We start from the raw sequence: 22,665 nt of genomic DNA on the forward strand, positions 1-22,665 counted from the left end.
GACATCAGCTGGCTAATAAATCTAGTTTATCTAGAGCGGAACTCACAGTCTGATAATATGCTTAATAAAGCACATGCTGAATTTTTATGCTACATTAAGGCAAGTTCTGTACATGATACCAGTTAACTTTTGAGTAATTTATTAAATATAGACACTGTATTTGGTCTGCCTATTTTTACATTTTGACAAAGTGAGTTAGTATATTGAATAATTTTCAGATTATGTAGTTATAAAATAGCAGCAAAGTAAATATTCCTTTTTTGTAGAATTTATCGTTGTAGCATTGTATTACTTTCTTTGAATAGAAGGACATAAATTATTTTTCAGTGCTGCTTTGTTCATATAGAAATCTAATTTGATAGCAAAGTATCTAATAGCTGCTGTGACTTAAGGAGAAAAGGAAATGTTTAATTATAAAATTAAGAAAAAAACTACAAAAGTATTAGGGAAGTTATATTCTTAATATATTCTAGAACTATGCATGTTACACATTGACTAATCTTTTCTTTTAAGCTAATTTTTAGAGAACGAGACCATGTTGGTTCAGTCATATGTAAGAGCTTGGACCTCATTGTCTATGTAAGTGATGTATAAACAGTATTACTCTGTTCCATAGGATCAAGAGAAATATGGATTATTAAATGTAACAAAATTGCTGAAAATGGGAAAAGGTTCGGTAAGTACACAAGTCATTAATGTTCTTACATGATTCATCTGATTGAAATAAATTAAAAATTCTCAATATAATTATTTTAATATAAACAATAGGTTCTGAAGAATCACCATTTGTTTTCTATGTAATCACATATGTAAGATTGTCATGAGATTTATGAAAAATTTCCTTTGTCTTGACATATTTCCTAAGTAATATTAAGAGGTAATGAGGCAGAGGGTTCTGAGGATGCATTTGCTTTAATTTTTTTTTTCAGTAAGCAGTAAATGCATACGGTAAAAAACAAAGGTAGACTAAGTATTGAGTGAAAAGTCAGTCCCCCAGCCATCTTTACTTCCCCTCCCCAGAGGCAACCAGTGTTAAGTCTCCTGAATTCTAGTGCTTTCCTGCAGAGATAGGATATATATGTATATGTTTGTATGTATAGAGATTAATTTTCTAAACGTAGTCTTTTCACAATTTATCTTGGAGGTGGTTTCACTTCTTGCTTGTCGAGCTGCCACATTGTTTTTAAATTGCTGCATAGTTGTATATTGTTTGGCTGTACTATATAGTGTATTTACCTATTATTTATTTGCAAATTTTTAACTACACCTGTCTGTTGGTAGACATGTCAGTTGTATATCATTTTTGCTAGTACATGTAATATTACATTTAGCATCTTGCATGACTCATTTTGCAAGTATGCAAATCTGCCCATAAAATAAATTTTATAGAAAGGGGAATTGCTGGGCCACTTGCAAGGTCATTTCGACAGTGTTCCAAATTGCACTGTAAGATACTGAATCTGTTTCTGCCTCCAGTAGCCGTGCATTCCTGCACACCTTTCGCGAGTTTAGTATGTTGTTAAATTCTTTGATTTTTGCCAGGAGAGAGAAGAGGGAAAATGATGTTTTATTTGCATTCCTTTTAGTGGGTTACGGTATGATAAACTGTTGGTATTTCCTTTTTGTTGAATTGTCTCTTTATACCCTTTGTCTGTTTTTCTATTGGATCGTTGGATTTTTTGGTTAATGTCATTTAAGGAAATCCTAGTGATTTAAGGAAATAAACTATGTAATGTAAGTTGCATTTAAAGAGTTTTAAATTAACATGTAATTGAGTTTTTTAGGTTTGCTTTCGTGGAACTATCTTTTGTCAGACTTTGGTAGTTAGATTTTTTTTTAAGTGCTCTGGAATAGCTTTATAAATACTACAATTATGTATCCCTTAAACTGTTCTTTGGTAGAATTCAGTTGTGAATTGAGTCTTTATTTTTCTTTCTCCATTTTGGGAGTATGTAGTGCAGATAGCTCTTGGACTACTTTCTTTGCTTTTGTTGTTTCCTATGATTTAGACTTTCGCTTCTTTTGGAATATTTTTTTCAGTTTAATATTTGCCTAAGGAAATCATCTGTTCTATCATCTTCAAATTTATTTACGTAGAGTTAAGCAAAATCTTCTTTAATTTGCTATGTATTAGTGGTTCTTAAACTTTTGGTCTGAAATTTCCTTTAAATGCTTAAAATTACTGAATATTCTAAAGAGCCTTGGTCTATATCTATAACCTTATAGGTTATATCTACAGATACTGTGAGAAATTAAAACAAATTTTAAGGATAATTCTTTAAAAAATAACCCATTACAAATTGACACAAAATTTTTTGAAGAAAACTGTGTGTTCTAAGACAAAAAATTTCCATGAGAAGAGAGGCATTGTTTTAGATTTTTTGTAAATCTTTAGTATTTGGCTTAATGGAAAACAGCTGAATTTTCATCTCTGCTTGCAGTCAGTCTGTTGTGACATACTATTTTGTTTGAAGTATGTGAAAAAAATCCTCCCTTTCACAGCTAAAGGTGGAAAATGGAGGAATGTTTTAAGATATGTTCAGATAATTGTGCATTTTCCTGCTGCTCCGAAACTCTAAAAATGGTAGTTTGTTGAGGGTTGGTTGTAGCGAAGACTCTGAAAAACTGCCAGTGAACGGTTCATACTCAGTTACTTTAAAAACTGTTGGTCTTTGTTGCATCTGAGTGAATCTTTGCCCATGCTTAATTTTATAATATCTTGTAGGTCATTTGTAAAATACTAGTTCTCTAACTTTGCTCGTTTCTCAAATGTTTACACATTTTATTTTATAATATCAAAGAATCACACATCAGTACTGTCAGAAAAGTATTGGGAAATTGTCAAATCCACTGTAGCAGATGCCAGGTATTCCAAAATTCTGCTTTCTGTTTGAAAGCTTCAGTTTTTTTTTATGGTGGTAAAAAAATATGTAAGTTTGCTGTCTTAACCATTTTTAAGTGTGCATCTCAGTGGTGTTAAGTATATTCACATTGTTGTGTAACAAATCTCTACAACTTTTTCATCTCGTAATACTGAAACTCTATACCTACTAACACTAATTCCCTCTTCCTCCATCCCCCAGCCCTTGATAACCTTTCTGCTGTTTCTGTGATTTTAACTACCTTAGGTATTTTGTATGAGTGGAATGATATGGTATATGTTTGATTGTTGTGACTAGTTTATTTTGCTTGGCGTAATGTCCTTAAGGTTCATTCATGTTGAAAGCTTTGTTGTTGTTGTTGTTTTTGAGACGGAATCTTGCTCTGTCGCCCAGGCTGGAGTGCAGTGGTGCAACCTTGGCTCACTGCAACCTCTGCCTCCCAGGTTCAAGCAATTCTCCTGCCTCAGCCTCCCAAGTAGCTGGGATTATAGGCGTGTGCCACTACGCCCGGCTAATTTTTGTATTTTTAGTTGAGACGGGGTTTCACCATGTTGACCAGGCTGGTCTTGAACTCCTGACTTCAGGTGATCCACACGTCTCAGCCTCCCAAAATGCTAGGATTACAGGTATGAGCTACCACGCCCAGCCTCATGTTGAAAGTTTTAATTTTTTATTGCCTATAAATAATATTATTTGTTTTCTTTGAAAACTTCATTTATTTTTAAGGTAATGTTTGCCTGCCACATATCCAAGTCTGAATAACTGTAGTATGTACATGAGTTGTTTTTTCAGGAGAAAAAATTGGGTTCCAGGAAAAAAAAAATGTGACTAATTCACCTTGCAACTAAGTCACACAAGTGCTTAGTCCTTGAGACAATAGTCATTATTTCACTATTTAAATATTCAATAGTTGTTCTCAGATATATATTTACTAGTTCTACAGTTTTTCTCATTTTGAAAATTGAACTAAAAAAGCTTACTTAAAGTGGAAATAGGCTAATTTAAGTATTTGTCATAGTAGGGAGTCAGTAGATGATGTCTAAAGAAATAGAAGACTGAGAGTATAAAATGAATTTACAAAAAATTAAAATACTTCTAAAATATCTTGAGATCCAGAAAATGAAATAATGATGACAGAAAAAGCACCATCTATAATACCAATATCAGTAAATGTAAATGGACTATACTCATCTATTGAAAGAAAAAGTTGCTCAGACTGAAGCATAAAAAAGCAAAACTTAACCAAATTTTATATGTAAAAGAAACACCAAAAGATGATTAGAAAAATTGAAAAAAAAAAAAAAAAAGCAATAAGGTGTTTTGAAGGTATAGAAAGTAAAGCAAGACTAGGGATCTCAGTAGCAAAGTTCATCCCAGGGGGAGAGCACAAAGCATTACGAAGGTGGTATTTAAAATGGTAAAGCATGTGGAGAAGTCCACAGTGAAGATGTAATTATTAGGAATCACCATTTACCAAATAAAGTAGCATTAACAAACATAAGCAAAAAAACACAGGAAATAAATGGAAACACAGAAACTTAATAGTAATTAACTTTATTTCACTTCTCTTAATCCATAAAGTTCAAGTAGACATAAAAAGTAATTTTTTAAAAAATAGGTCTTATTGATAGATACTAAATTCTACATTCTGAAAACAGAAAATAAACCTCCTTTAGAGGTTTTTATAAAGTTGGCCATATGTTTGGCTATAAGGAAAGCTTTAATAAATCCATGCGGTAGACAGATTTGACACTCATTTTAGCTTCCTAGCAACTGTGTCCTCATATAGGGTAATTTTAATTTATTTTCCTACTTGTAAACACTGATTCATACCTTCTGTTTGAAAAGTACCGTGCTAGGCCTGAGGTAGATAAAAAAATAAAAACTGTTTTCTTTTTTCAAATAATTTACAATTCCTATGACAGAAACATTTACATAAAGATCTCTAATATGATAAGGGAGAAGTTGAGGGGAATCTGGCTCGGGTATAGTATTCAAAAGCTTTAAAGTTCTAAATGGGTCAACTGATAATAACATATGCTATGTGAGGCGTACCTCTGTATCTGGAGATAGGATAGTAGGTAGGTGGACAGTTTCTTTAAAAGCCCCGTATTACACCAAAGTCTTAACATTGGTTATCTCTGAAGTATGGATTGAGGGAGAAGAAATGGGATTCCCTTTCCTTTATGCATTTTGTATTCAGAGATTTTGCGCACCATGTATGTGTTGCTTTTGTAATACAGGAAACTTTTTTTTTTAAATGTCATGTGGTCTATCAGTGTACAATTATCAGTATGCTTGTAATGTACCTAGTACCTACTACCTGGGTACTCCAACCCAATTAGGGGAAGGCAGATCACCAAGAAATGTAAAACAGTCTGTGTAAAGAATTAGGTGAGTGAGGGAAGTGTGTTTGTCTAATTTTCACTTCTGAGTAAGAATTCTTGACAAATACAATATTCCATTTGTGTGACTTTAAAATAAATTAGTGTCTTTGATCATAAAGTGCTGTATTAATTTCACGTGAACATAATTACATGCATCATTCATTCGTAGTTATTTGTGATAACTTCTCTGATTAACTTCATTTGTTTTGGGGCCTTCATTATCAGGTTTGAACCATAAAATGACTGTAAATTTCATTAGTATCTATCCCCAACAAAACAACTAAAATGTCAACAAGGGCTGTAAATCGTAGATAACATTGACAAGAGCTAAGTAGGTCTTAATTTTTTGAATTTGGCAGAAAGAACTCGAGATTGGAGCTTTAATCGGTCATTCTTACAATTACAGAAAGAACTGGTTGTCTTCTTGGGCGGTGTTGCAGGGTTCTTCTTTACTTTTACCAAAACTCAAGGAAGTAGCACAAGTTGGGTAAGTATTTCTTCTCTTTGGAGATTTTATACATTTAAATTATGTGAATAGTATTGTACCTGAATTTCAAAAGGTAATTTCCAGAGTCCTTTTAGTGACAGCTAGTGTGCAAATAAAATAAATAAAATTTTCTTAAAGATTCATTTTAACTTATGAGAGAAAAGAGTGAGTAGGACAGTCTAATTAGTGTTATTATTAAAATCAATAGATTCTGTTTTATCCATTCAACTGAAAAGTGGGCTCATTACTTGGTCATTATAGAGCAAATACATTTCTTGATTCATTTTCAGGATATTAAAGCTTTGCTGTTGTGACTCTGCTCCTTCAGATATTTAGTCAGAAAATAAACAGTAATGTGGCAAGCTGTATCTTGAATTGTGATCTGACCATTGGTTACGAATCAGTGTTTCAGGTGTCAGTGTCTGGATTGTCACCCAGCTTTCAAAAGAAAAGAAATGTCACCATTACTTTTGGGATTTTGAAGCTTTTACATATTTGAGTGCTTACTATCATTACTCTGCTCTTCAGTTATTTGCAATACAAACATTAAAATTATAATTTGTGACATATAATAGCTACATTTTTTGAATGCTCATTATGTATCCCACATATGTTCTCGGTGCAGAGGATTGTGTATATATTGTCTCCTTAACACTGGGATAACTATTGCTCTGATCTCGCCCTTCCCCTATCATAGATGAGAAAATGAGGTATAAAACAGTTAAGTATAATAATTTGCTCAAGGTCTTACAGCTACCAAGTGGCAGATCTGGGTTTAGAACTTTGGCTTTTGGCTCTAGAATCCATGTTCTGGCTATTTCTGAAAGTTTTGGTAATTGAGTTTGAAGTGCTAATGCTCAAGTAAAATTTAAAATAAAGTTATTCTGAATGTATTTTGTCTACCTCATATTCTATCGTAACCAATATTTTATTACAATTAATGAGTTTCTTTAAAATTAATACAAAACCTATGGATCTTATGTTTGATGAAAGAAAAGTCCATTTATAAAATTTAAGCAAATTTTAGTCGTCCACATTTATCTTGCAGCCATGCAACGTGGTTCTGAACCCCAAATGACACAGAACATGTTAGTCCTCAGCTTCTCTGATGAGGAAACCTAAACATCCACATGAATTGAGCATGAATGTGAACATTCTAGGTAGTTTCTTCTGTTTTGCTTTACTAATCCTTTAATTTGCTCCCTCTTCGGCCATTCCAGTGGAAATGACCCGTGAAAGGGTTGAAATTTGGTTTGATATATCTTAAAGCAAATGGATAATTATGTCTTTCTCCTTTTCCCCAAGGTGAAACATGTGGGGCTCTTTCGCATTAATGCATTTCTAGAGCACTGTGTAATTGTTTCTTTCTTCCTACTTATGGCTCAACTTTTATTTGAAATTGAGTGAAGAAAACGGATGAAAGAAAACGAATGGAGAAGCAATAATAGATTAATAAGTCATTTTTAAAAGTATCTGAAGACAGCTGGATAGTGGTCACTTATTTGATAATTACTGATACTTAAAGACTGAAGGTTGTGGCAGGTACAGATGAAACCAGTAGACAGAGCATCCTATAGGTGGGCAGGTTTGTACGTGATTTAAATGAAATGAAAACTTTAAAATTAAAGATGTTAAATGAATACCTTCTAGTACATAATCGTTAGCACAGGATGGTAACTTTTTTTTTTTTTTAATTTAAAGTTTTCACTCTAGAAGATCTTACATGATTTAGAACTCATGATTAAAACTAGTACTGACAAAGGAGGTGAGGTATTTGTGTTTATCAGCCAAGATTGTATTACTATGTTACCATGTGGCAATAGCCAAAACATAGTTTAAAATTTACTGAACTAACCAATTTTGAAATTTTAGAATTCTCAATGAATTTTTAATTATAGGGAGTCACTATTTTAATTTTTACCTTTCAAATGACATCTTATTACTATTGATATAGTATTAATAATATAATCATTTCAGATAGGTATAATTTAAAAAAACATAACCACACCATTTTATAGTCTCAGTAAAGACTAAACAAGATTAAAAATGTGGTAAAATGCTTCGTTGTACAGTCAATTCTTAATTTGTATTTTATGACTAATTTTAAAACCTCAGACTGTTTTATTTTACCCATCACTACATATTTAAGGGAACGAGAACTAATTTGAATGGCCTAATAAGTAAAAGGAAGTAAGATTATTTAAAAATCATATAAGTGTGTATAATGTATTAGGACCCCACAATATTCATAAATAACAAAATTTAGAGAAACAAGATGCTCTTTAACTCTGGAATTGGGATTATTGAAAGGAATGTTAAAGAATTCTAGCCTTGTTGATCTGCTCAGTCACCAACTAGATCTGTTATAGGTAAAATGTATTATCTTTATACAGCAAAATCACATCTTACCCGAGGATAAGATTCTAAGGCTAAAATATAAGCCAAAAAACCAACAGTCACCTCAAGTGAAAACTGTTCTTGAATATTCCTTAGGAAGATGCTATACAGAAACTGATCTCTAGCAGAGCCCATATTTCCTTTGGTTTTAGGAGGAATAACTTTTCCTTCAGTTGAGTTTGAATGGCTTATGTTAAGGGGCCACATTATAGGAGAAATCTATATAGTTCTTTAAAAATTAGATTCACACTTAGTACAAAAACTTGAGATCCACTTGAGGAAACAGCAGGTTCAAATCTTGTACTCACTAGAGGGCATGTACTCATTGATGGAACACTGAGCAAAGACACCCACGCTATTCAAAGTCCTATTTTTTAAAAATTATTCATGGTTTGTATTGATTTTTTTTTTTTTTTTTTTTTTTTTTTNGATCACCAAGAAATGTAAAACAGTCTGTGTAAAGAATTAGGTGAGTGAGGGAAGTGTGTTTGTCTAATTTTCACTTCTGAGTAAGAATTCTTGACAAATACAATATTCCATTTGTGTGACTTTAAAATAAATTAGTGTCTTTGATCATAAAGTGCTGTATTAATTTCACGTGAACATAATTACATGCATCATTCATTCGTAGTTATTTGTGATAACTTCTCTGATTAACTTCATTTGTTTTGGGGCCTTCATTATCAGGTTTGAACCATAAAATGACTGTAAATTTCATTAGTATCTATCCCCAACAAAAACAACTAAAATGTCAACAAGGGCTGTAAATCGTAGATAACATTGACAAGAGCTAAGTAGGTCTTAATTTTTTGAATTTGGCAGAAAGAACTCGAGATTGGAGCTTTAATCGGTCATTCTTACAATTACAGAAAGAACTGGTTGTCTTCTTGGGCGGTGTTGCAGGGTTCTTCTTTACTTTTTACCAAAACTCAAGGAAGTAGCACAAGTTGGGTAAGTATTTCTTCTCTTTGGAGATTTTATACATTTAAATTATGTGAATAGTATTGTACCTGAATTTCAAAAGGTAATTTCCAGAGTCCTTTTAGTGACAGCTAGTGTGCAAATAAAAATAAATAAAATTTTCTTAAAGATTCATTTTAACTTATGAGAGAAAAAGAGTGAGTAGGACAGTCTAATTAGTGTTATTATTAAAATCAATAGATTCTGTTTTATCCATTCAACTGAAAAGTGGGCTCATTACTTGGTCATTATAGAGCAAATACATTTCTTGATTCATTTTCAGGATATTAAAGCTTTGCTGTTGTGACTCTGCTCCTTCAGATATTTAGTCAGAAAATAAACAGTAATGTGGCAAGCTGTATCTTGAATTGTGATCTGACCATTGGTTACGAATCAGTGTTTCAGGTGTCAGTGTCTGGATTGTCACCCAGCTTTCAAAAGAAAAAGAAATGTCACCATTACTTTTGGGATTTTGAAGCTTTTTACATATTTGAGTGCTTACTATCATTACTCTGCTCTTCAGTTATTTGCAATACAAACATTAAAAATTATAATTTGTGACATATAATAGCTACATTTTTTGAATGCTCATTATGTATCCCACATATGTTCTCGGTGCAGAGGATTGTGTATATATTGTCTCCTTAACACTGGGATAACTATTGCTCTGATCTCGCCCTTCCCCTATCATAGATGAGAAAATGAGGTATAAAACAGTTAAGTATAATAATTTGCTCAAGGTCTTACAGCTACCAAGTGGCAGATCTGGGTTTAGAACTTTGGCTTTTTGGCTCTAGAATCCATGTTCTGGCTATTTCTGAAAGTTTTTGGTAATTGAGTTTGAAGTGCTAATGCTCAAGTAAAATTTAAAATAAAGTTATTCTGAATGTATTTTGTCTACCTCATATTCTATCGTAACCAATATTTTATTACAATTAATGAGTTTCTTTAAAATTAATACAAAACCTATGGATCTTATGTTTGATGAAAGAAAAGTCCATTTATAAAATTTAAGCAAATTTTAGTCGTCCACATTTATCTTGCAGCCATGCAACGTGGTTCTGAACCCCAAATGACACAGAACATGTTAGTCCTCAGCTTCTCTGATGAGGAAACCTAAACATCCACATGAATTGAGCATGAATGTGAACATTCTAGGTAGTTTCTTCTGTTTTGCTTTACTAATCCTTTAATTTGCTCCCTCTTCGGCCATTCCAGTGGAAATGACCCGTGAAAGGGTTGAAATTTGGTTTGATATATCTTAAAGCAAATGGATAATTATGTCTTTCTCCTTTTCCCCAAGGTGAAACATGTGGGGCTCTTTCGCATTAATGCATTTCTAGAGCACTGTGTAATTGTTTCTTTCTTCCTACTTATGGCTCAACTTTTATTTGAAATTGAGTGAAGAAAACGGATGAAAGAAAACGAATGGAGAAGCAATAATAGATTAATAAGTCATTTTTAAAAGTATCTGAAGACAGCTGGATAGTGGTCACTTATTTGATAATTACTGATACTTAAAGACTGAAGGTTGTGGCAGGTACAGATGAAACCAGTAGACAGAGCATCCTATAGGTGGGCAGGTTTGTACGTGATTTAAATGAAATGAAAACTTTAAAATTAAAGATGTTAAATGAATACCTTCTAGTACATAATCGTTAGCACAGGATGGTAACTTTTTTTTTTTTTAATTTAAAGTTTTCACTCTAGAAGATCTTACATGATTTAGAACTCATGATTAAAACTAGTACTGACAAAGGAGGTGAGGTATTTGTGTTTATCAGCCAAGATTGTATTACTATGTTACCATGTGGCAATAGCCAAAACATAGTTTAAAATTTACTGAACTAACCAATTTTGAAATTTTAGAATTCTCAATGAATTTTAATTATAGGGAGTCACTATTTTAATTTTACCTTTCAAATGACATCTTATTACTATTGATATAGTATTAATAATATAATCATTTCAGATAGGTATAATTTAAAAAAACATAACCACACCATTTTATAGTCTCAGTAAAGACTAAACAAGATTAAAATGTGGTAAAATGCTTCGTTGTACAGTCAATTCTTAATTTGTATTTTATGACTAATTTTAAAACCTCAGACTGTTTTATTTTACCCATCACTACATATTTAAGGGAACGAGAACTAATTTGAATGGCCTAATAAGTAAAAGGAAGTAAGATTATTTAAAATCATATAAGTGTGTATAATGTATTAGGACCCCACAATATTCATAAATAACAAAATTTAGAGAAACAAGATGCTCTTTAACTCTGGAATTGGGATTATTGAAAGGAATGTTAAAGAATTCTAGCCTTGTTGATCTGCTCAGTCACCAACTAGATCTGTTATAGGTAAAATGTATTATCTTTATACAGCAAAATCACATCTTACCCGAGGATAAGATTCTAAGGCTAAAATATAAGCCAAAAAACCAACAGTCACCTCAAGTGAAAACTGTTCTTGAATATTCCTTAGGAAGATGCTATACAGAAACTGATCTCTAGCAGAGCCCATATTTCCTTTGGTTTTAGGAGGAATAACTTTTCCTTCAGTTGAGTTTGAATGGCTTATGTTAAGGGGCCACATTATAGGAGAAATCTATATAGTTCTTTAAAATTAGATTCACACTTAGTACAAAACTTGAGATCCACTTGAGGAAACAGCAGGTTCAAATCTTGTACTCACTAGAGGGCATGTACTCATTGATGGAACACTGAGCAAAGACACCCACGCTATTCAAAGTCCTATTTTTTAAAATTATTCATGGTTTGTATTGATTTTTTTTTTTTTTTTTTTTTTTTGCAGAGAGTGGATGGTTAAAATTGAGTAAATGAAATGCACAGAGGCTGCATGCAATTTCACTTTATAAGAAATATTTTACATTGGTGCTGCCTCATCGAAAAATCTAGTGAGCCTTTTCTTCTCCTCTAGGACATATACCTTCCAGTGGTTTTCTGGAATGGAAAAGAGTTATCTACTGGATTGCTGTATCAGTAACATAAACTTATATTTGCTTTTTTCTCACCTCATTTCACCTCAGAAATATATGTGTGTGTGTTTGTTTGTTCAACAGACCTAAAAGCCTGCTGTGTTCTGGGCATTGTTAAGCTTTGGGTTTAGAAAGAAATAACATGGTCCCTGTCTTCAAAGCTTATGTAGTAGTGGGGAAGACTGACAAGTGAACAGGTTCAGTGTAACATGACATATGTTCTGCTTCTTTTCAGTTATCATTCATCATATTCCTTGAGCATTTAAAAAATCAACCCATAGATATTGGTAGTTATTCAAACATTCATTTGTACATGCTTTTAGATTTCTAAAAATAGTCACTCTTTTGGGCCGGATAATTATTTGTTGTGGGGGGGCTGTCCTGTGCATGCTAGGGTGTTTAGTAGATGACTAGCACCCTGCCTGTAGTTGTGACAACTAAAAATATCTCCAAACGTTACCAGATGTCCTCCAGAGGACAAAATTCCCTGTCTCCTAGAGGAAGTATCAGTGTCCTAGACGAAGGGAAAGGCAGGTGAGATGGTAAGGCTACTCCCAAGAGATGACTTGGAAAGGGACACCAGAAGATACTACTCAACAGGGCATGAGGAGGAAGCTAGGGGGTTTTGGACAGGGTCTAATCAAGATCGTGAAGGGCCTGACATGACTCCTGTCAATGGCTAACACAAATCTGTTTAAGATAAATTCTATAAAGCATTCATCTTAAAAATAAAACATGAATTTATATAATAATCATCAGGATAAATTCTAGGACCTTTGCAAAGATATTTGGAAGTTGAGCTTTGCTTGTGTTGTATGTCTTCATATAGAATTGTATCTTTGTCTTGTCTGGTTCCATTATGCTTTTCTCTTGTGTGTTGTTTTGCTGTTGTGCATTGTTATGACATCATCATTTTCTTCCCTTTTCCATCAAGTCCTTCTGCCAACAAGGCTCAGTCTCTGAGCTCTTGCTTTCGCTGCTTTCTTCTTGGAAAAACTCTGTCCGTCGTCGGCCTGCTGTTGCATATGTAAAGTCTGATCCTGTTTCAGCTGTCACCGTATGTGTTCCTGTTGCATGCCCTTTGCCACAATAATTATGTTTTCTTTGCCATGAATACGTTGGTGGGGAGGTTGATTACAGTAGAGAAAAGTGGGACTAGATTTTGGAAAATAATAACTAACAAAATGTTGCCAGCTATACTGATTGCATTTTTTTTTCAGTATTCCATGTCATGTCATTGTATTTATATTTAATTGCTGTATCTTATTTGGTTTCTTGTTTGTATCTTAGCTTAGCGCTAACCATCTACAGCGTGTATAATGACAACAAATTAAATAATTTATTTTTGTCATTTTGTTAAATATATGTTCAAATTTGATAACATTTTGCAATACATCATTTCTGTTCAGGAAGTTATCTGTGCCCAACATACAGCTTTATGTTCAATTTGTTTTTTGATTGACAATGGTACTTCAGGCAAAGACTTTGTAGGATACAGTTACAATTTCTATTGTGATTTTTATTATGATTCCACAAATAAATTCCATGTAATATCTCAGAATTTTCATTGACTCCACTAATAAATTTTATGTAATCCTAAATTTTGTTTAAGTTAACACTGCTAGCTAAAAAGATGTAAAAGGGAGCAGGTTGAGGCAAACTCTATTTTAAATGTGAAGCTCCTGAATAGAGTTACTGAGATTACAAATAGTGAATAAGTTATCACAAAGTTGGGTAAGATAATTTCTAATGACAAGTTAATTTGATTTGAAATATTTTAGCAAATGAAATTCTCTGTAGGAAATATTTATAACAGATTTTTATGATCTTTAGATTACAATTCAGTAGATTTTAGAGGTTTTAAAGCCTTTAAACTTTTCAATACCATAGGAATGTTACTTTTTATTCTTAGTTAACAGACTAAACAGAAATTTAAAGATGTCAAGGTACAGAGTAAATGTATATTTAACATAAATTTTATACTACTTTTGCTAATCTTTTCCTTATCTAGTTAATAAGATGTAATAGCTAGCTAAGTACTTCTGAACCCACCCATAACAACTGTCTTCCCGTTCTTTTTGTAGTTCCTCATTAAATTGCTGAGGCTTTATAGCATCTGTCTTTAATTACAGTTTCTGACAAAGATAAAAGAATATGGGACTTAGTGTTTTCTGTTTCCACAACTTGTTGTTAACAGCGTAACTACTGAATAAGGAAATACTGAAAGCACAAAATCAGGTTTAGAGAATGTTTATTAGTTGGAAAATGCACTTGTTATCTACCTGATACTGTTTATTACATATATAAGAGTATTGCCTTTGTGTACATAGCATTTTACATAGTCGTGTGTAGTCTAGGATGAATTCCAAGATGCAGAACTGCCAAGCCAAAGTATACATGCATTTGTAAATTTGCAAATATAGCATTACCAATTTTTCTTTTCTAGGAGTAATTCCAATTTATATCCCACTTGCATATGAGGCCTTTTTAGTCTATAGCCTCACCGACATAGTTTTGAAAAAAAATTTTTTCCCATTCTGATGGGTAAAAAAAAATTTCAGTTTGGCTTTTCATATATATATATATTTATTTTATATTATGATGGAAGTTGAGTCATTTTATTTTGTTTTCTATGAATTGTGTATTCATATATTCTAGATATTTTTCAATTTCAAAAGTAGAAATTGTTACTTTATAACAGAAAAAGAAGAATTTGAGAAAATCTGTTTGATTTATTGTTAAAATATAAAATTGTTCTTAATTATTTTGAATACACATATATGTGAGTATCATGTGAAGGTTTTTTTCTTTTTCAAAAATGAAGTTCGGCAGTAATCAGTCCAAACCAGAGTTCACAGTGGACCTGAAGGGGGCAACAATTGAGATGGCTTCCAAGGATAAATCCAGCAAAAAGAATGTATTTGAGGTAATACATTTTTTTCTAAGTATGACACATTCTAAACTGTAGTAATTGGATGTTCTATTTTTTCGAGCTATTTTGAGAAATAGTCTTTCATTGTGACTAGTTAAGGCAAAGTTGGTGATTAAGTTAGATGGTATTGTAATTTAAGAAAAAACTGGTGTAAAAACTGGTTTTATTTGCATAAGTTGTTTGAACTCAGACTGTATATTACAAGCCTTTGTGTCACAAATCCTGTCTTTTCCCAGCAATAATAAAAAGGATGTGGTTCTCTTTACTTACCAAATCTAATATTAAAAAGTAAATTAAGGGGAATGTTGATAATGGGGGAGGCTGTATGTGGGAGTGGGCAGGGTGTGTATGGGATATCTCTATATCTTCTCAATTTTACTAGAACCAAAAACTGATCTAAAAAATAAAGTTTTTTTTTTTTTAAGCTTTTCCATTTTATCTTGCAAACCCTCCCCAGCAGTATATGATCTGTATTAGTTACTTATTGCTGCATAAGAGACCACCTCAAAACTTAGTGGTTTAACAAAAGAACATTTTGTTTGCTCAGCCTGACCTGGGCTGAGCTGGGTGATTTTTCTTCTTATCTCACTGAGGACTATTCATGAGGCTTCAGTCATCTAGTGGCTTGATTAGAACTGGATGGTATAAGATGACCTCATGGCTAGTGTTGGCGCCCGCTGTTGGCTAGGCCTCCTTGTCCACAAGATCTCTCATTCTCAAGGGAGCTACCCCAGGCTGCATCAATTGACAGCTTCAGGATTCCAAGAGGGTGAGGGTGGAACCTGCAAGGCTTCTCAAGACCTAGATTTGGAAGTCGCACATTACTTTCAGAGTATTCATTGGTTAAGACTGTTCAGGAGGCTAGCGAAGTATTCAGAGTTGTGGGAAGAGAAGCAGCCTATTGACAGAAGAGCAACAATGTCTGTCCCATTCCAGAAGGGTGTGGTTACAGAGATCCAACCAGAGACAACAACTGATTTTGTGGACAGCCTTCGAGATCCCAGCCTCTCTTTGTAGTCTCATGTCTCAGGCCTTTCCTGTTTTGTTGTGTAGACAGATTGGTTTAATTGCTATTTTCCAAGTGGAGTCCAGGTTTTCCGGTCTGATTTTTACTCTTTATTGTTCTGCCTCGAGCACCAACCCATGCCAATCTCGCCATGCCAAATGCTCCCTTTCTTCCAAGACTCATGACAAACATCACCATAACAATGAGGCTACTTCTTTATTTATAACAATAAATATTTTAGTGTACCTGGGTTATCATTTGTCAATTATTTCTCTCATTAGATAATTACAATTTTTTTTCTTTTTCCCTGAAGTAGAGAGACTATGTTTTTCCTTTAAATAAGAACCTGTAACAGAGCAGAGTATCTTATGTGCAGTAAACATTCAATATTGGTAAACTGGCTTGACTAACTCTAGAAAATTGCGTGAAAGAAGTCACTATTTCCTGAATTAGCCTTGTAGTTTCAAAAGGTAATCAAGAATAAAAATGATTTCATGGTCAAATAAATTTGGGAAGCAGTGTATATTTTATTCCTATATTCCCTAGAACATCAAAAGCCTGTGACATCTTAAAGGAGAGAATCTAGTTAGATTTTCTTCAATCCAGTATTTTCCAAGTTAATATTATATAACTTTTCAAAATTTATTTTTTGAGGGCACCTTTTAAAACGTTATTTGTGAAACTGTTTGAGGAATATGTCTCTCAGAATGTTGTTTGGGAAACATTGCCATATCTTCCTCTAGGAAAAAAAAATCAGTTTTAATCAGAAATGGGACGAGTGCTTTCCACAAATGTGTCAGAATTCTTCCTCACTTAAGTGTAAGAAACCTTGCAAAACAGAGATTGTACATAAATTAGTTATTGCCTTCATATAGAATAATACATAGTATTCTGTCTTCAGCTCATGCTCTGACACTTAATTTAGTAATACTTCCGCCCAAAAGGGGTGTGACATTTATGCCTGCTCTTTGTAGTAAGCCATTATATTTACCTACTAAGTAGGAAATATTGAAAGTCTTTATGTATTCTTTCTTCTGTATTTTTTAGCCAGAGAGACAGAAAAAAATTTCTCAGGTTGTGTAAAAATATCATAGATTTTATTTCTTTATTCTAATTTAGAATGCACCACTTTGATACTTGAACGGATTTTTAAGTGATAAACTTACAAGTTTCAGCAGGTTTTATGGCATTTGTGTGATGGTGTTTGGGATCCTAAATTACTAGATTTTTATGAGAATTTATTGTGAGAAACAACTTTGTTTTTTTATTCAACTGATATTATTTGAAACCAAAAAGGTATTCCATAGCTGTGTAGTACTTTAGCCTTACATCATTGTTACATAGTATATGGCAGCTACTCTTGGTGGTTTTGTTAACTTTGAATTAAAGGTATTCGTGTATTTTGCTGAAAGCACAAACCAACCATACTCTTTTTCTCCCTGCTTTTCTCTAAAGCTGAAAACTCGACAAGGGACAGAACTGCTAATTCAGTCCGACAATGACACTGTTATTAATGATTGGTTTAAAGTTCTTAGTAGTACAATCAATAATCAGGTATGTCTTTGACTTAGGTAAAATTTTTACTTCAGAGCTTTTTTTTTTTAATTGCTTATTGTATATCCGGATTGCAATCTATATGTGAGAAGACATTTTATATATGTTTTGACAGAGGCGGAAAAAACAATGGTCAATTTAGCAGCCCCCCAGGCCTGGTGAATGATTTAACATTCTCACTTATGTGATGTTTGCTACCAATGGATTTGAAATAATGTTCCCATCAGGCATTGGCTGAAAAAAAATAGTTGAAAAAGAAGGGGTAAATAGTGCTTAGTATGTAGTATTTATTCAATAACTGAATGAGTTGGAAATAATACTATTTGGTGGAAGAAGTCTGAGGCGAGCTTGTGAAATGAAAGAAGCTGTAGCCTTTTCATTAGCACTTTTTCTTTTCTAGTGACAGTTCTCTAGTTTTTCTGCCCCTCCCCTCCAAGCTGTTCAGTACCCTTGTGTTCCTGGTATATTTCTTCTTCTTTATATACAACAACCAAAAAGAATCTCAGGTTTACATTCTGCAGGTATATTAGTAAGAACATTAGTAAGCAGCTGGGGGCTGTACTTTTTTTATTTGAAACAGGGTCTTGCCATCACCCGGGCTGGAGCAGTGGCTCAATCATAGCTCACTGCAGCCTTGAACTCCTTGGCTCCAGCCATCCTCCCATTCAGCCTCCCAAGTAGCTGGGACTATAAGGGTGCGCCACCATGCCTGGCTTGCACTTTTTTATACTCTATATTCTCCTTTTCGCCTTCTGCCATATGGGGACATGACTCTTCTTTGAGGATCATATTATATTAATGACAGAGAAATGAAAGATACTACTTATGGGAAGTAAAAGAGAACTTTACCTCTTCTAGCAAATTAGTTATGAAGCTATATATAAATTCTTCCTTTGGAGTTTATAATATTGCCTGATATTTCTGAATCTTGTCCTTTCTTTTCTGTTTATTCCTGAAACCATGAGGGCAGGCCTTTATATCTTAATACCAAAATAAGAGTAACCTCCTGAACAGTTTTTTTTCCCTATTTAATCTCACCTGTCACTAATTCATCCTTAATGCTGTTGCCATATGAAACTTCCTAATGTCAATTTTCTAATCCCCTACTGCTCAGAAACTTTCTGTGATTCATTAAAATTCAGCAGTGTAGGCCCAATCTATCTTTTCAAAATGTACCTTCGATTTTACCCAATATGGACTTTCAGCTCTAGTCACAGTAGTCTGTTCACTGTCTCTTGAAAGCAAGTATGCGTGCATTCATTTAACAAATATGTGAATGCCGTCCGCACTGGGGACATAGCAGCACACAGTCAGATACTGCACTTTCCTAGGCTGAGGTTATAGCCACAGACAGATGATTATTCAAGACAGATAACAGTTAATAAAATGAAATGTGATGAGTGTTATGATGGTAGGAGGTGTACAGCATTCTGTAAAAATACCGATTGGGGCAAACCTAGTGTATTAGTTAGGGAAGGCCTTGCAGAGAAAGTAGATTTTTGTTTTGTTTTGTTTTTTAATTGAGACCTACAGGCTCAGGGAATAAGCCAAGTGAAGAGAGATGATTTTATACACACACACACACACACACACACACACACACACACACACACGTTTCTTTCCTTTTTTTTTGTTTTGAGACAGAGTCTTGCTCTGTCACCCAGGCTGGAGTGCAAAGGCATAATCTCAGCTCACAGAACCCTCCGTCTCCTGGGTTCAAGTGATTCTCCTGTCTCAGTCTCCCAAGTAGCTGGGATAACAGGCACCCACCACCACACCTGCCTAAGTTTTTGTATTTTCAGTAGAGATGAGGTTTCACCATGTTGTCCAGGCTGCTCTTGAATTCCTGACCTCAAGTGATCTGCCCGCCTTTGCCTCCCAAAGTGCTGGGATTACAGGCGTGGAGCCACTGCACCTGGCCTGTATTTTTGATTAAGAAATTTTAAAATACATACTGTTTCCAAAGTGTCAGAAGATACCAGGGACTCAATGTAGCAAGAGGTGTAAGAACTTTGCAGGGAAAAGTACAAATCTTTATTGAGAGACACTGAAGAAAACCTAATTAAATGAGAAGTATATCCTGTTCATGCATTTAAAGATTCAATAATATAAAGATAAAATTTTCTTCCAAATGATTTATAGACTCGAGATTTTGAATCTCATTTAAAATCCCGGCAGTTTTCTGGTAGAACTTGAAAAGCTTATTCTAAAATTTATATAGAAATGCAAAAAGCTAAGAATACCTAAGATACTATTGAAGAAGAAAGAAAAAGGACTTGCACTATCATATGTTGTCTTTGAAAAGCCATATTCCTTAATAAAGTGTGGTATCCATGCAGGGATAGGCATACGTACCTCTGAAACAATAAAGAACCTAGAAACAGACCCGCATACCTGTGGACACGTTATGCCAGATAGAGCACTGTAGAGGAAGCAAATGGTGCTGATGCAGCTGGGAATCCAAGAAAAAACTGGAACCCTTCCTTACACCATCCACAAAAATAAATTCCTGGTGGAGTAAAGATCTCCATGTGACGGCAGAGCAAAGGTTTTTCATTTTGAGAACTCAGTCATTCTTTAGTCTGTACAAGTGACCTTAGTTAAGTTACAGATGAGCTCTAGGATTTCTTTTTTTCTGTTTTTTTTTGAGACAGAGTCTTACTCTCTTGTCCAGGCTAGACTGCAATGGCGCAATCTTGGCTCACTGCAATCTCCGCCTCCCAGATTCACACAATTCTCCTGCCTAAGCCTCCCGAGTAGCTGGGATCCCAGGTGTGTGCTACCACGCCTGGCTACTTTTTGCATTTTTAGTAGAGGCAGGGTTTCATGATATTGGCCAGGCTGGTCTCAAACTCCTAACCTCAGGTGATTTGCCTGCCTCGGCCTCCCAAAGTGCTGGGATTATAGGTGTGAGCCACCGCGCCTGGCCGCTCTATGATTTCTTTCAGTTGACAACCATCAATCTGGAGGATGAGTCTTGTCCTGTTGTTACAGGGTGATACTCTTGTCAGGTCCTTGTGTAGAAGTCTTGTCCTGTTGTCAGAGAATGTAGCTCCATTGTGTTTTTCACCATAAACTATAGCCTTACCTTTTAACTGTTAGTGTCACTAATAAGGAGTTGATTAAAATTTGGCAAGGTAGCGTCATCATCAGTGTAAACGAACATTATCCTGTGAATTTTCAGCAATAATTTCTTTTTTAAAAAAATTAAAATTGATACCATGTAGGGAGAGAAAAAGTATTTATCAAATATCTAAGTCATCCATACTGTATGTTAAATGGTTTCCTAAAATTGTTTGGAAGAGTCATTTATAATAGTCGTTGTGAGAATTATGCCATTCCAATTATAGTAATACTAGAAGTGTAATATATGTTTGGGAAATATCTAACCAATAGGCAGTAGACACTGATGAAGGAATTGAAGAGGAGATACTCCCGGATTCACCAGGAATAGAAAAGCATGATAAAGAAAAGGAACAAAAGGATCCCAAAAAACTTCGTTGTAAGTTGTCCTTTTCCTATTTTGCTAAGGATTGGAGCTTGTTCTCTTAGCATTTTGAAGGTTTTAAATACATATATAAAAGCTGAATGGAATGTCCAATGTTACAAAAAGGTTATGCAGTTACCCCAAGTGCAGTCTCATTGTATCAGCCCTCTTTCTTCTTAACTCATTATTGTCATTTTTCAGCCTCATAGTATGCATCCTGTGGCATCTCATTAATTTTAAGGTGTTGTGCTGCTTTCAGAGAAGAAGTATAGTGCATTTTTGTTGAGGCCTCTAGCAAGCTGAACTTTATTGATTTAAAAATATATACTTACTGTTTAAGATTCTACATAGAATCTTACACTTTAAGAAGTCAAAAGTCATGGAATATGTACCATAATTTCCTACTGGACACCAGGCATCCGTCTCTGGACTAGGGTATGTCTGTGCATGTAAACAGATGCTTGCATTCCTATCTCCGGATCTTACTACAGAAAGGTGCATAGTGAAAGACAGCAGCTTTAAGAAAAGCATTTTCTAATGTTGGCCCCTTGTGAATTACATTGCTTAAATAGGCCATTAGCTGTGTGACTTGGTACTTTGTTCAGTCCATTTTAACAAATCCACATTTAACTGAGAACTTTTTGGCCTTCGTATTAACTGAATGATTAGAAAATCAGTTCTACTTTTCTGTATTTCTAATGAACTTGAGGCCTATTACTGACATTGTCAACAGGTAGCAATTTAACATAAAAATGTGATTTTTTTTTCTATATTATAGATTCTTCATGCCCTCAACTTTCCCCAAATAGAATTATTTTCAAGAAATATACCTTTTGAATTTTTGTTACTATAACAGAAAAAGAAATCAAGACTCAAGGCAATGGAGGACATTTTTCGTGTAGTCCCATTTGTAGCTCAAAGTACAAATAATTATGATGAAAGTTAGCTTAAAGTACAAGTATAATAGTTATGATGGTTATATGTCTATATTTATATCTCTCTATATATCTGTATCTCCAGTTTTCTTGTTCAGTGAAGATAGGGATTCTTTTGTTTGTTGTGTATTTTATGTATTTTTACTTTTTGGTGGTCATTTTACCTTCTAAAACTAATGAACAATCAATAAAGATAAGTAGTTAATAATTTATGAAATAATGAATATGTTAGAGTAAATTAGGAATGTCTTGGCAGATATACCACAGAAGGTACGGTTGTCATCTGTTTTTAGTGATAAAAGTGAAATGTTTGGTTTGGTTTATAACTTTGAAATGGGTTCTGTGTTAATGTAATTCTTCACATCTTGTCCTTAAACCACATTAAAGTTAAAATAAATGAATTGTACTATGATCTTGACATATGAGGTTAATATGTTTTGCATGCTGGCTGGAAAAACTTGTATCAAAAAAACTTTTACAAATGCTTATTACCTGTCCTTTTGTCTTAAGCCTTTAAAGTATCTAGCATAGATTCTTCAGAACAGAAAAAAACCAAGAAAAACTTAAAGAAGTTTCTTACACGACGCCCCACTTTGCAAGCTGTTCGTGAAAAAGGTTATATTAAAGGTTGGTAGAAG

General features: G+C 33.8%; 1 protein-coding gene across 1 annotated transcript in view; it reads left to right on the top strand.

The window, feature by feature from the left end:
* ARHGAP12 (Rho GTPase activating protein 12) overlaps positions 1–22,665 on the top strand; it is a 126,309-nt gene that overhangs the window by 97,020 nt on the left and 6,624 nt on the right. The window contains 7 exon segments of the mRNA XM_017853091.1: positions 617–676; positions 5,676–5,756; positions 8,976–9,104; positions 14,938–15,039; positions 17,507–17,605; positions 21,002–21,107; positions 22,538–22,654. Coding sequence (XP_017708580.1) covers positions 617–676; positions 5,676–5,756; positions 8,976–9,104; positions 14,938–15,039; positions 17,507–17,605; positions 21,002–21,107; positions 22,538–22,654 — 694 coding nt within the window.

Source organism: Rhinopithecus bieti, unplaced genomic scaffold, assembly GCF_001698545.2.
Source record: "Rhinopithecus bieti isolate Rb0 unplaced genomic scaffold, ASM169854v2 scaffold_35595, whole genome shotgun sequence".
Classification (NCBI taxonomy): Eukaryota; Metazoa; Chordata; class Mammalia; order Primates; family Cercopithecidae; genus Rhinopithecus; species Rhinopithecus bieti.